Source organism: Ursus maritimus, unplaced genomic scaffold (genome assembly GCF_017311325.1).
Source record: "Ursus maritimus isolate PB19 unplaced genomic scaffold, ASM1731132v1 scaffold_2, whole genome shotgun sequence".
NCBI lineage: Eukaryota > Metazoa > Chordata > Mammalia > Carnivora > Ursidae > Ursus > Ursus maritimus.
The window spans coordinates 83,056,562-83,070,554 of record NW_024424452.1 but is presented as its reverse complement, the minus strand read 5'-3'; the positions used below and the strand labels follow the sequence as shown (position 1 = coordinate 83,070,554).

Sequence of the window (13,993 nt, the reverse complement as noted above, 5' to 3'; positions counted from 1 at the left end):
GTGTCTTATGGTTTGTCTCCTCTGTTTTTATCTTATTTTTCCTTCCCTTCCCCTATGTTCATGTTTTTGTTTCTAAAATTCCACGTATGAGTGAAATCATATGGTATTTGTCTTTCTCTGACTGACATTTCTCTTACACACCCCACATCTTCTTTATCCATTCATCTGTTGATGGACATCTGGGCTTTCTCCATAGTTTGGCTATTGTGGACATTGCTGCTATAAACACTGAGGTGCCTGTGCCCCTTCAAATGGCCAACAGACACATGAAAAAATTCCTCAACATCACTTAGCATCAAGGGAAATACAAATCAAAACCACGGTGAGGGGCGCCTGGGTGGCTCAGTCATTAAGCGTCTGCCTTCGGCTCAGGGCGTGATCCCGGTGTTCTGGGATTGAGCCCCACATCAGGCTCCTCCACTATGAGCCTGCTTCTTCCTCTCCCACTCCCCCTGCTTGTGTTCCCTCTCTTGCTGGCTGTCTCTCTCTGTGTCAAATAAATAAATAAATCTTTAAAAAAAAAAAAAAAACCACGGTGAGATACCACCTCACACCAGTCAGAATAGCAAAAATTAACAAATCAGGAAACCACAGGTGTTGGTGAGGATGTGGAGAAAGAGGAATCCTTACACTGTTGGTGGGAATGCAAACTGGTGCAGCCACTCTGGAAAACAATATGGAGGTTCCTCAAAAAACTTAAAAATAGAGCTACCCTACAATCCAGCAATTGTGCTACTAGGTATTTATCCAAAGTTTTTCTTAAGGGACGTGGGAATCTATATAATGTTGTGGCTCTTTTTCCTTAGGCACTGAAAATGAAGATGCTGAAAGGGAGTATCACAATGACAATCAAGCAAGTTGGGTCCATCGTATGATAATGGCTTTGGTGAGTGATTCAACTTTATTCAATACCAGAGAAGGACGTGCTGGGAAGGTGCACAACTTCATGTTGGGCTTGAATCTCAATACATCCTATCCAATGTCTCCTCTGAAAGACTTTATGACGCAGGAATCATTGGATGAAGACGAACTGGATGCAGCCGTAGCAGGTAAGCACACAAAACGTAATCCATGGAAGCTAATCCAGGAGATCTTTATTCCTTTCTAGGGAGAAGCCTTTTGATCATTGTCAATACCTATCCATTTATGCTCAATTACAGCAACATCCATTTAATTCAAACTTCTGTTTTTTTGGAAGAAACATATTCATTGGACAGGAAGTGGCATAGATACGTCAGCGTAGAAAATTTTCACTCAAACACTGAGGAGGGACCTTAGATCCTCTCTGTATTGGACAAGGTTCACTCAGAAAACAGGAAACCGTCTCCCTTGTTTAACTGAGAGGGGTTTAAAGTAGGGAATTAGGTGTTTACAAAGTTGTTCGAAGGCTTGGAAGAGAAAGCTCCAGGCTGAGCTTCCAGGAATGATTCCAAAAACGCTTCAGAATCACCCCCACAAACGCCCCACAACCGTGCTTGGCAGTGGAAGTGGCAGAAATGTAGCCTCTGTCTCATTTCCTCCTTTGAATCCCGTGTGGGTATTTTCCTTGGCAAAGGGCAGGTCTCAGCAGAACCGGCACAAATGGGACTCTGGTTAACGTGGTCCTTAGCCCAACTGTGTGCACAGGAGGGCCTGCAACCCAGGGTTCCGAGTGGAGTTGACTTCACCGGTCTTAGTGTCTGTGAGGCACCTGGGCCTGTCCCTCCAGTTCTCAGAAATGTTAGCTAACTTTCTTAAGGCCAGCTGGTAAGATCCCACTCACTGTCTTGTTTGTTACTTTGTCAAATTCCAAGGAATAATAATTCCCTTTATTCTTCAGTTCCATGCATGTTTCAAATTAAAAGTTAAATTTGCCTTCGTGACTAATCAATACATAATAATCTTTCTTATAATGATCCTGTCATCTAAAATCTTCCTACGTCATCAGACCATCATTTTTCCGTTAACTGCCCAGATGTCGTTTCTCAGTCATTTCTGCTTACGGGCACCAACAGGATGCTGTAGAAACGTAGGTGGAGTATTTGCAAAACCCTTTCTTCTTGCTCTCTGGTTAAGCATCATGCCTATAAAATATTTGTGAAAATTAGGACATGGCTTTAGGTTTGGTGGTGTTTCTGGTGGTGCTGTTTCCACTTGTTGCTTGAGCCGAAAGGAAATTGCAAAAGCAAAGTTTTCCCTTGTTTTTTAAACAAGAAGACTAGAAACTCACTATACTTTACATTATGTTATGGCATCGAAGTCTAGGATGTGAGGTATGGCATGCAATCCGTACCCTTTCATATTAACAACGATAAAAGTCTGTTTGTGATAGAGTCAATATCTATTTTAAAATTCATCCAAAATTTAAAAAAAAAAAACAACCCTTGCCCATTAATCAGTGACCTCATTTGTCTTGTGGCCCATGATTATACTTATTGCCATTATCATACCCATTAAATGTGTCTTCCTTAGAAACTTAGGCTTTATGGATGAATGATGACAGCCGTTAAAAAACTTAGTCTCAAAGGTCATTTAGAGCTAGAAAGAATCTTTAGAGCTATTTTACTCTAAAGAAAAGAAAGATCAAAGAAAGTCATTCTCATTGCCTACAGTTTTCTCAGCTGACCTAGCATGGGGTCACAGACCTCAGCGTTGCTCAGAAGCTTTTCCTTTCTGCTAGACTCCCTTCCCCTCAGCCCTTGTTTTTGTTAGTCATTGTTTTGCTGATGTCAAATGGAAGTTTCCTTTCTGTGTACTACATTACATCTGTTTTATGTTATTAGTTTGATAGGGCTACCCAGAATAGCTCCTGTGGTTTGCATAGCATGCATTCTGCACTCCGCATTTTAACAACTCCCTGGTGGTTTTGCAATATTTTATGTAGATTCAGAGGTCTTCGGCTTCCTAGATCAAATGCAGCAGGCCTCGTTAAATTTGAATTCCAAGCCATATATATATGTATATATACGTGGTGTAAGTGTGGCCCTTGCAACATTTAGGACTTACTTGTACTAAAACATTATTTGTCGTGTGTGTGAAATTCAAATTTAACAGCATCTTGTAGTTTTAGTAGATAAATTTGGCAACCTTAAGAAATGTGTCTTTCATTATTTTCACCTGTTTTCAAAGTGTTCTCCATTTTCATCTTCCTTGTTTCTTTTGTTTATTCGTGCATTCACACAGTATTTACAGAGCACTTGCAACGTGTTTGGTACTAGGAAGCCAGTCGTCCGTGAGACACTGTAATCCTCGCCCTCATAAAAGTTGAAATTAGTTTTTGACCTTTCCCTGAAGTTTTGATTCATGGAAAGATTTATGTATTTTAGTTAAGAATAATAGAAAAGTAGAGAAAAACTGACACCCAGCACCGCTGATTCTGATGGAACTGTGGGTCAATGAAGACACAGTCCTTACTTCTCTCTGTGGTGCTTGGAGAATATCATTGTATGTCACCTAATCTGACTCCTTTCTTTACTGGGTGCCCTTTGAAAGAAGACTCACGGACAGTTCTCATAAAGTAAAAGGAGGAAGTAGAAAATTTAATCATCTCAAAATATGGTGTAACATCAACTAAACATTCTTTTGTTGACGTATTTTGGAATGTGTTAACCAAAAACTGTTTTCAATTAATGCTATTTGCAAAGAACTTTAAATTTTATTTTGGAATGTTGTATCTCATAAAGATTCTATTTCACTCACTCTGTATTTATCCAGCTGGAAAAAAAAGATGTGTATGGCATATAGATTTTAGTCAAGAATCTAGTCAGGTCAGTGATGAGTTCATTCAAATTCATAATTTACAGACTAACGCTGTTAAAAATGACTGCGTGTTAGATTGGTTTTATTAAATCGATTAGTGCTCTCTCAGACAGGTCCTTACTAAAGTACACCCTGTCTGTCTCCGATTATTTCCAAGTTTTAGACTAGCCACGTGTGTGGAGCTAAAAATTAAAACATTTATCATAAACTGTAATCATCTTGGTTCATAAAGTCTTCATTAGAACTTCTGTTTATTATACAGGGGCACCTGAGCCAGGTCATGATCTCAGGGTCGTGGGGTCAAACCCCACGGCAGGTTCTGCAATCAGTGGGGAGTCTGCTTCTCTCCCTCTCCTCCTGCTCCTCCCTCCGCTCATGCTCACTCTCTCTCTCTCCCCCCAATAAATAAATAAATAAATAATGTTTTTTAAAAACCCTACTTATTATACAGTTAAAAATACCATAATTTTATTAAAACATTAAAGTTATTTCTCTCATTTTTGTACTCTCCCCATGCAAAAAAGAAATAGAGATTTTTATCTTATCTAGATATTAGGAAAATCTTACATTTTAGTGTAGGAAAATCTTACATTTTAGTTTACCCTATGATGATTTTGTTTGTACGGATTAAAATTTGAGTGTCTTAGAATTAAAACAATCTCTCAACCTCAGATGAGAAAAAAATAGTGCCATTTTGTGCCTGTTACTTCACCTTGTAAACAATCTTTTGAAAATAAGAGAAATAATAAGATGAGGGAATGCCTCTCATTTGTTTACTTCAAAATAGTTGTATACCTTTAAAAACTAATTTCGGAGAAGCTGTCCATTATTTATGTGACTTCTTTCCTGTTTACTTTTCTGTTTATGTTACTTACTGTGACACATACCATCTGGAATAAAAAATCGAGGCGTGTGTTAATTTAGGCCAGAGTTCAGTACACAAGCATCCAAACATTTTTGTATATCATAAATTGAATTTGTGTAAGGTATTTATAAAATGACCATTGCAGGGGCGCCTGGGTGGCTCAGTCAGTTAAGCATCTGCCTTTGGCTCAGGTCATGATCCCAGAGTCCTGAATGGAGCCCCGCATCGGGCTCCCTGCTCAGCGGGGAGCCTGTTCTCCCTCTCCCACTCCCCCTGCTTGTGCTCTCGCTCTCTCTCTCTGTCAACTAAATAAATAAATAAAATATTTTTTTAAAAAATGAGCATCTCAATTATCCATAGCTGAACTGCTTTAAGGAGATGGTACATAATTATAAAACACGGCATATTTCCATACCTCACAAAGAACCTGATTAACTCATTTACAGGTTTAGAAACCAAGTATGTTTTAAACTGTGGGAGGATATTGCCATAGTGGGATTTATCAAACTCTCGGACAGTCTAGTAGGTATTGTACAATAAATTGGGTTCAAATTCAAATAAATTTGGAAAAACTAATTCTATCCCCCTCTTCACGATGCGATGCGCTGCTCTAATGAATTTAAGCAGCCCTACTTACGGTGCCCCAAGACAGTACTTGAAAAGCAGTCTGGCTTACATTTGAATCCTGGCCAGGCCATTTATTAGCAGGACGGTCTTGAGCAGTTACTTAGTATAAACCTCAGTTAAAACAATGATAGAAAAACAGAGCCAACCTAAAAAGCAACACCCCTGAGCCCGATGGAACCTGGAACCATAGGGCAGCGAGTTTGCAACAGTCTTCACTATTTACTCCAAGGTTACTTACCAAATAGAAATAATAGTGGTACCTATCTTACAGACTTCGTGTGAAAATTAAGTGGCATTTTTTTTTTAAGTAGCATCTTCATTAAAAAGGGCAGTTAGCCCAAGGCATAGTAAGGGGACAGGAAACACACAATATAATTAGCCGTTACTTTAAGCTGTTGACCTTCTATTTCTCAAACCTATTTGATCATGAAACTCTTATTTTGTGTATAGAACATCTGTTAATATCTTGCAAAACTATGTTGTTTGCAACACAATTAAGAAACACTACTTCCTGTCAGTTTATTTGGAAGGGTGGAACCATGGTGTTTAGCTGCGTGCCAGAGCTGGAAATTGGTCACGTCATGGTATATCTCTCAGATGTTATCTTGGATATAAAAGAGAAAAAAAGGAGACTACCAGTTTCATGATGAGAAGGAGCATATCAAACAGAATAAGAGAGAAGTGGTCTGTTTCAGTAAATCTTTTAGCTAAAATTTAAAAAAAGCACTAAGTGTTGGAAGCCAAAGAAAAATATTTGTGAACTGTCATTATACTTTATTATATTAGGGAAAATCACTGCATTGTGAAAAATATTGCCACTAATGTGTTTTTAAGATGTTTGTGTTTACTTGTGATTAAAGACACATATTAATGTGGTTTTGACGATCGATAGCTGCGTGGGTAGTTAATCTCTCTACATTGTAATCGCTGCTTTTTAAGTTAGCCATTTGAAACCTTTTCCATTCTGTGGCCCCCACCACTTAGTGAAGTAACACAGACACACGGTACAGACGGCTCAGGCCCGGGCCTGGCTTGGAATCCTGACTATCACTGTGTGAAACTGGACCTCTTTTTTTTTTTTTTTTTTTAATTTTACTTATTTATTTGACAGAGAGAGAGAGAGACAGGCAGTGAGAGAGGGAACACAAGCAGGGGGAGTGGGAGAGGAAGAAGTGGGCTCCCAGCAGAGGAGCCTGATGTGGGGCTCGATCCCAGAATGCCGGGATCACACCCTGAGCCGAAGGCAGACGCTTAACGACTGAGCCACCCAGGCGCCGCTTCCTTACCTTTAAAATGACACTAATAATACCTCTTTTTTAAGAGTCTTCGAAGGATGATCAGTCTCGTAGATGAAATTTCTAATACATGCGAGACACTCAAAATAAATGAAACTGCTTTTAGGAGAAATAAAAGTACCCAAATAATGAATGTCCAGCTTCTTAGTAAAATATTTAAAAACTAATATAAGACAAAGGCCCACAATTGTTCACCTTTCAAAAGTTTACACAGGTAATTTTTTATTTTTTTAAACTTTTTTTTTACATATGTAATTTTTAAACAATAAACGTTTCAGAGGAATAAATATTAAAATCGTGTTTGATAATATATCTGTATTTCAATGTTATAATTCTTAGGTTCGAGTTTCTGTGATAGATGGAAATTTAGAATCTTGGCTGGTAGCAAAGTACTTTGTCACTACAATCCACACATGCTTGATAAGAAAAGAAAGGAGAGTTAACCTGGAGATGATTATTTACCAAATAATTTCTCTTTTCTCTTCTTTTTGGCCTACGCATTCACCTCAGATATAGCAAGACTTTTTTTTTTTTTAACTTGGCCTATCTTTTCATTCAGTCATATGTTCAATCATATGACCTTATTCTTGTCTAAACCACTCCCCGCCATAGCTGGGGGGGGGTGGTTTTGTTTTTGTTTTAGCATATTTGGGTTTTTTTGTTTAAGACCATTCAGTCACACCTTTTCTCATTCACCAGTTCTGGGTAGTACAGATCACCTCAGCTGTAAACTCTTTTCCTCTTCATTCCTAAACACACTAGTCTATGTTTGTAGCATTCACTTGTTATTCAGTATTCTAGGGATGAGAAATTTTACTAAACAGGAGAGAAAAAAAAAAAACATGATTCCCTGTTAACTGTAGAAACTGAAAGGATAATAACATTTTAAGTAACTAAGCCCAAATCTAGAACTGTTGCGATTCACATTGAATAAATGTCAAGCCTAATTGTTTCATTGGTGCTTTTCCAATTTTAATAAGGAGGAGTATGGGTTTAATGGGACATGAAGAATTTAAAGATTTGCCTTTCTTTGGGATCCCTTGCTCTTAAAACATAATGATAAAATTCACCATGAGAGGATTATAATCAGTATCATTCTTATTTAGAAATATATGGAGGAAACAGGGCATCTGGGTGGCTCAGTCGTTAAACGTCTGCCTTTGGCTCAGGGTGTGATCCCGGAGTCCTGGGATCGAGCCCCACATCAGGCTCCTACGCTGGGAGCCTGCTTCTTCCTCTCCCCCCCCCCCCCCGCCTATGTTCCCTCTCTCGCTGGCTGTCTCTCTTTCTGTCAAATAAATAAATACAATCTTTAAAAAAAAAAAAATATATGGAGGAAACGAATACGCTGTGGGTTCTCACCATATGCTGAACGTTTTCCTGGAAAATAGGTATTAACTATCTTATAGTTAATATAGGGGGTTCTATGAACACAAGTCAGTCTGACCCTCTAGTTTTTATTACTGCCTCTGTGAAAAGGCTTGCCAAATAGAAGTTACTAGCTTTCTCAGAGATCATCATGCATGTCTAGTATGAACATCTTCACTCTGTTCTTGAACTTTCCAGCCTTCTTCTTAATGGAACATGTGTGAGGACAAGGATACAGACCAAAACAATTGCATGTTATTTCATTCAGCTCAAAACAGTTCCATTCTGATCACATCTCTCTTTCCTGGGAAGTGAATGAGGGGCACCACACATAAATGTGAAGAGGAGCATGTTACTATTTTGTATTAAAACATAAATGACTTCTAGACCCTGCTTTCTCTCAGATCCCCTTGTCCCCTCATTCTACTCTCCTCCAGTACTGGAACCACACTGGGCTTCTTGCTGTTTCTCAGACATACCAAGTCTGATTCTGCCTCAGGGCCTTTGCTCTGGCTCTTTCCTCTCCCTGGAAAAAAATATCCCCCCAAATCTTTGGTTGGCCAGTTCTATATTATTACTCTGGTCTCAGCTCAAGGTCTTCTTCTCAAAAAGGTCTCTCCTGATTATCCAGCTGAAGTTACTCTCTATTACATGGCCCTCTATCATTTTCTACAATGCATTTAATACTGCCTGAACCATGTGTTTACTGATTTGCCAGTCATGTGCTCTGTTAGAGCAGAGTTTGCATCTTGTTCAGCATCTAGAATAGAGCCCAAATAGTAGCAGACAATACACGTCTGCTGAAGTGTTGGCTGAGTATTTCCTTGGACTCCCATCACCTCGGGAGATGCAGTGTGGGATCCATTCAGACTCCTCCACTCCCCAGTTCTGTCACCATAGAGATGAATTTATTTCATCCTTCATTTATAGATATCATCTACCTCACATGTCTGTTACAACTTAAAACAAAATAATGAGGAAATGTTTTTAAGCCAGTAAAGACCTAGGTAAAGTGAAGTAATACGGCTAAACAAATCCAAATCGCAGCTTAGAGTTAATGTCGGGGCCTGATCTAAGTATTTTCCATGCGTTGTCCCACTTAATCCTCATAGCACCCTTTCTTGATCTTTTACCCTGAAAGTACAGATGTGGAAACTATGAGTTAAAGACAATAATTCATTCGCCATTGCTAAAGCAGGACTCATGCCCAGTTATGTTTGTCTTCACAGCCTGAGGGCCTAACCATATGAAATTCCACTCACAAATTTACATTAAAAATATTTTTATGTTCTAAATAATGTTAAATGGTCACTGAATTCATTCTTTTGTTTCTTTCCTTTTTAAAGATCCTGACGAGTTTGAGCAAATATATGAGCCTCTGGATGTCAAAAGTAAAAAGATTCATGTCGTGGACAGTGGCCTCACGTTTAACCTGCCGTACCCCTTGATCCTGAGACCTCAGAGGGGAGTTGATCTCATTATCTCCTTTGACTTTTCTGCACGTCCAAGTGACTCTAGTCCTCCATTCAAGGTAAGGAGAATTTATATAGCATTCCATTATCTAGCATGTTCTTTTGCACGCCTTGTAGATATCTCAGTCTTCTTCCCTCCAATTTCTTATCTCTTGAGCCTATTTTTCTACATTACTGTGAGTCATATTTTAAAAACACAGATGTGATTCAATCCCTCCCCTTCTTAAAGAAACTCGTAAAAAGAAAAAGAGAAAAAAAGAGAAAGAGGAAACTTGTAAATGATTCCCCATGGCCTACATTAAAGCTCACAGTCTTAAGCAGAACAAGAATTATGCAACCTATCTGAAGTTCAAGGAAATTAGGCTGAGATTTGGATGTTAGCAAGTAAAAGATAATTAAAACCATGCATGGGAAGTTATACTCAGAGAAGAGGACATGAAATACTATTTTGAAGATTTGACAGCAATTATCAGGGGAAAATAACAAAAATCAAGGAAGTATACAGTGTTGTGAAAACCAGTTGAAGATACTTAACAACAAGGAAGTCTATGGTGAATGGGACAAAGGCAGTTTCAATAACATTGTGAGGGCAGAAATCATATTGCGGTGATTTGAAGGAGTGGAAGATAAGAAAATGGAGATAATCCTGTAGACTGTCCAGGGAAGAAGAAGATGCGCTATATCTGCAAGAGGTGGGAAGCAGGAAAACTATGTATATGGAGAGGTGGTTTGTTAATAAAAGAGACTTGAATGTGTTTAAATGCTGATGGCTGGGAGTCATTAATGAAGATGTTATTGGAGAACGGAGAGATGACATATGTGATAGGGTCACAGCCCTCGGAAGGTTCCATGGGTAAGGAGTGCAAAGGAGATACAAAAATACAGGTGGAGAGTGATATAGAAACGTCGATATTGGGGCAAGAGGGGAGGGAGAAGATAATGGCTAGGCATGGAGAGGGGAAGTTAAGAAAGTACTCATCTGATGACTTCTCACTTTTGTAGGAATTAGAATTCAGTGGTATCTCTTAAGGGTGAGAGGGTGGAGGTGGTAGAGCCAGGATCCCGGGGAGAATAAAAGTCTGCCTCTGAAGAAATGAGAAAAAGTTCTGAACAGGCAACATATATTGCTTAGCAGCACTGTGGCCTCACCCAAGTGAGACCATGAACGTTACTCTTCCTTCCACCTGGAACACCTCAAAATTTCTTTAGACACATCTCAAGTGTTATCTTTCTTGACCTTCGCAGATAGAGTTTCAGTACAAAGGACTTAGTAGATTCTTCTAAATATGGCAGTTTTCATGGTGTAGTGTCCGTATTTGTTTACAATACATATATCTTCCACTGTCTGTGAACTCCTTGGGAACTAGGACACAATTTTGAATGTATGTTTTGTTTTAATCATTTGGTTCTAATTGTATTATAAGTGCCGGCCAAAGTGTGAGTAGGTCATTTTTTGTGAGTCAATGAATGAAATTCTGTGAGAGTGATGGAGTTATTATCCCCGTTTCATCGATTAAGACATGGAAATTCATAGAGTTAAGTGACATAGTCCATGATCTCCCAACCAGGAAGAGTCAGTGATAACGAGGTTGACCAGGAAGTCAGTGATAACCCAGGTCAACCAGGAAGGGCCAGTGATAACCCAGGTCAACCAGGAAGTCAGTAATAACCCAGGTCCTCTGACATTTGCTTTCCTTCCCGTCATGCTATGATGAAACTGCTCTCAAGACTAACAGTGGCTATCATAACAACTCTTTGATATATATAAAGTCTCACTTTTTAAAAACGCTTTCACATTTGATTTTTTTTTTTTTTTGAGGCAGTTACTGGTATTCTGACAAGAAAACAAGGGTTGGTGAGATGAGCAATTTCATCACATCAACAAATTAAATAAGATAACAGGTGAACAGAACATAGCCCAGGACCTGGCTGGGAAAGTGCTAGTTAAGTAGTGGTCAAGCTGGACCAGATTCCAAGGCTCCAGAATGACAATCTAATGATCTTTCCCCTTTACTAGATGCCTCCTTTGAACGTGTTGTACATGTATTTTTTTCTGTGTGTGCGCTGTGTGCAGCAGTTAATGATAAACCATGGTTCTTGATCTCCAGAACATTTTAGCTTTCTTGGGGAAAAGACTTTTATTCACAAGAGTCATTGGAAGGAAAATGAGCAACTTACTGTTAGTTGTTTGGCTTTATATAAGCATGTGTGTTATGGGAGATCCATATAAGACTAGATTGGTGTGTCCTGGAGTAGATGAGCAGGGAAATAAATAGAACAGGACGAAAATGGCACAGAGATGGCAGTGAGCACATCGGAGGAGATGGAGTGATCTGATTAGAAGTGATAAATATTAAGCTCCCTTTAGGAGGGCTTTAGGCCTGGATGATGGGAAATAGAGAATCAGTGAAGAGTTTGCAGCTGACAAACGACTTCATGAAATTGGAATTTTAGGATGATTAATTCCATGGTAGAAAGTAGGATGAATTGGAGATGAAGAGCAAAAGATTCAAATTAAGAGGAATTTACTACAGGGCGCCTGGGTGGCTCAGTCAGTTAAGTGTCCGACTCTTGATCTCAGCTCAGGTTCTCATTTCTAGGTCGTGAGTTCAAGCCCCGCAATTTTTTTTAAAATGAAGACATTTTTTTAAAAAGAGGGATTTACTGTAATCCAAGCATAGGATAATGAAGTACTGTATAGAATGGGTGATTGAGAAAGCCAAGAGCAGGATTTGATGACCCGTGAGCCGCAGTGGGGAGGTGAGCTCCGATGGATGACTCTACGATGATAGCTTAGAAGCTAGTTCTGGAGGTGGAAGACACTGGATTATTCATTTCACCAATGGGAGTATAAAGGTCAAAGCCGTCCTTCTACATATGAATCACAGCTCTACTACCTCATGAGTTAATGTTGGGAAGGTTTGAGGATATCACTCTGTACCTCTAAAAAGAACCATTGTACTTTGTTGTAGTTGGACTTGGATTCATTATTTCTAATTAAGAAGAATATACACTTACTGTAAAAAATTTGGACATTTAGAATATATATCATTTCTGTTATTCATAGACAATAGCTGCTATTTTACTGTTTTCCTTTAGTCTTTTTTCTGTGTGTGTGTGTGTGTGCGTGTGTGTGTGTGTGTGTGTGTGTGTGTGTACACCAGGATCATATTGCTTTGCATTCTACTTCTTTCTACTTAAAATTATATCATGAGCATTTTCCCATGCTGTTAAATATTTTTTTGAACATAATTATAAACACAGCATGGTATCTCTGTATGTGAATATGCAAGGATTTTTTAACAATGCTCTGTTTTCCACTTTCAGATTATTGCTATCTTGTCACTTTCTCTCTAGTGATTATCCTGGCACATGAATCTTTAATCGCACATTTTATTAATTGCCGAGGTTGGCTTCTTAGATATGTATTAGTTTAAGACTTTTAATAAATATTTTCAGATTTCTTTCTCAGAAAGTCACACCAATTTACATTACTATATCAGATTGTATATGCTAGTGCTTGTTTTACATGGCTTTGTTGGCTGAAAAATATTAAAAACAAAGTTAAGGGGCACCTGGGTGGCTCAGTTGGTTAAGCGTCTGCCTTCGGCTGAGGTTACGATCTCAGGGTCCTGGGATCGAGCCCTGCATCAAAGCAGAGAGCCCGCTTCTCTCCCTCCCTCCCCCCCCCCCCGACTTGTGCTCTCTGTCTCTCTCTCAAATAAATAAATAAAATCATCCCCCAAAAAAAGTTAAAAAAATTTACAATATGACAGAAAGAAGGAGAAGCATGTTTTGCTTCAATTTTTTCCCTTTGTTTGTGAGAGTAAATAGTTTGTCATGGTTAGCGTATACTGATGTTTTTAAACTACTTTTAATTGGATTTTTAGTATTGCTGCCATTCATTAAGTGTTATTTTATATCTTAAGGATATTAAAGTTTGTCTTATTTTTGCGAATATGATCTAATGAGTCATTTGTATTGGCATTTTTATTTCTGATGACTTTAACATTTTCAGTATTTATGTAGATACTTCTTTCACTGGTTTTATTCTTAAAATTCATATTTAACAAGATCAGTTGAATACAGATTGATATTTTCCTTTTTATGATACTTTAAAATAGTCTAACTCATTAATATTTTTCAATGTATTGGGTGTATAATAACATAATCCCTCAAAGACTTTTTAAACATTATTTGTGATGCTTCCTTTATCCCGTTACTATATTCCTAGTGTAGAATGCCTGGATCTGTTTTGTGTTTAATCTGCTGTATTCCATTGCTTCATCTGACAATCTGACAATTCTTTCCTCAATACCACACTGTATTTTAATAGCTATAGCTTTATTATATGTTGACCATCTTAGAGTCTACAATCACTCCATATATAGAGAGTTACAAATTCTGTAGACATTTCCGCTATGCATTCTCATAGATGTGCTTTAGAATTACTTAGTCAGTTCCTTTCATCTCACCCCTCTCCCCCATATGTATATATTTCCTTTTATTATTGGTTTAGGATCACATAAAACCCATCACTCTGGCAACAGTATTTTCAGAGACTGATATAAAGGAAATTGCAATATATTATATATTACTTTTTTCCCCCAAAAAATGAACGTCAAGGG

The 13,993-nt window shown here is 38.3% G+C and overlaps 1 protein-coding gene across 4 annotated transcripts in view; it reads left to right on the top strand.

Annotated features, from left to right (window-relative positions):
- Positions 1-13,993, top strand: part of PLA2G4A (phospholipase A2 group IVA) — a 153,444-nt gene that overhangs the window by 123,050 nt on the left and 16,401 nt on the right. For all 4 annotated transcript variants that reach the window (XM_008696933.2, XM_040636272.1, XM_040636273.1 and 1 more), the window contains 2 exons: positions 807-1,049; positions 9,240-9,424. In XM_008696933.2, the coding sequence (XP_008695155.1) occupies positions 807-1,049; positions 9,240-9,424 (428 nt within the window). The remainder of the gene's footprint in view (positions 1-806; positions 1,050-9,239; positions 9,425-13,993) is intronic.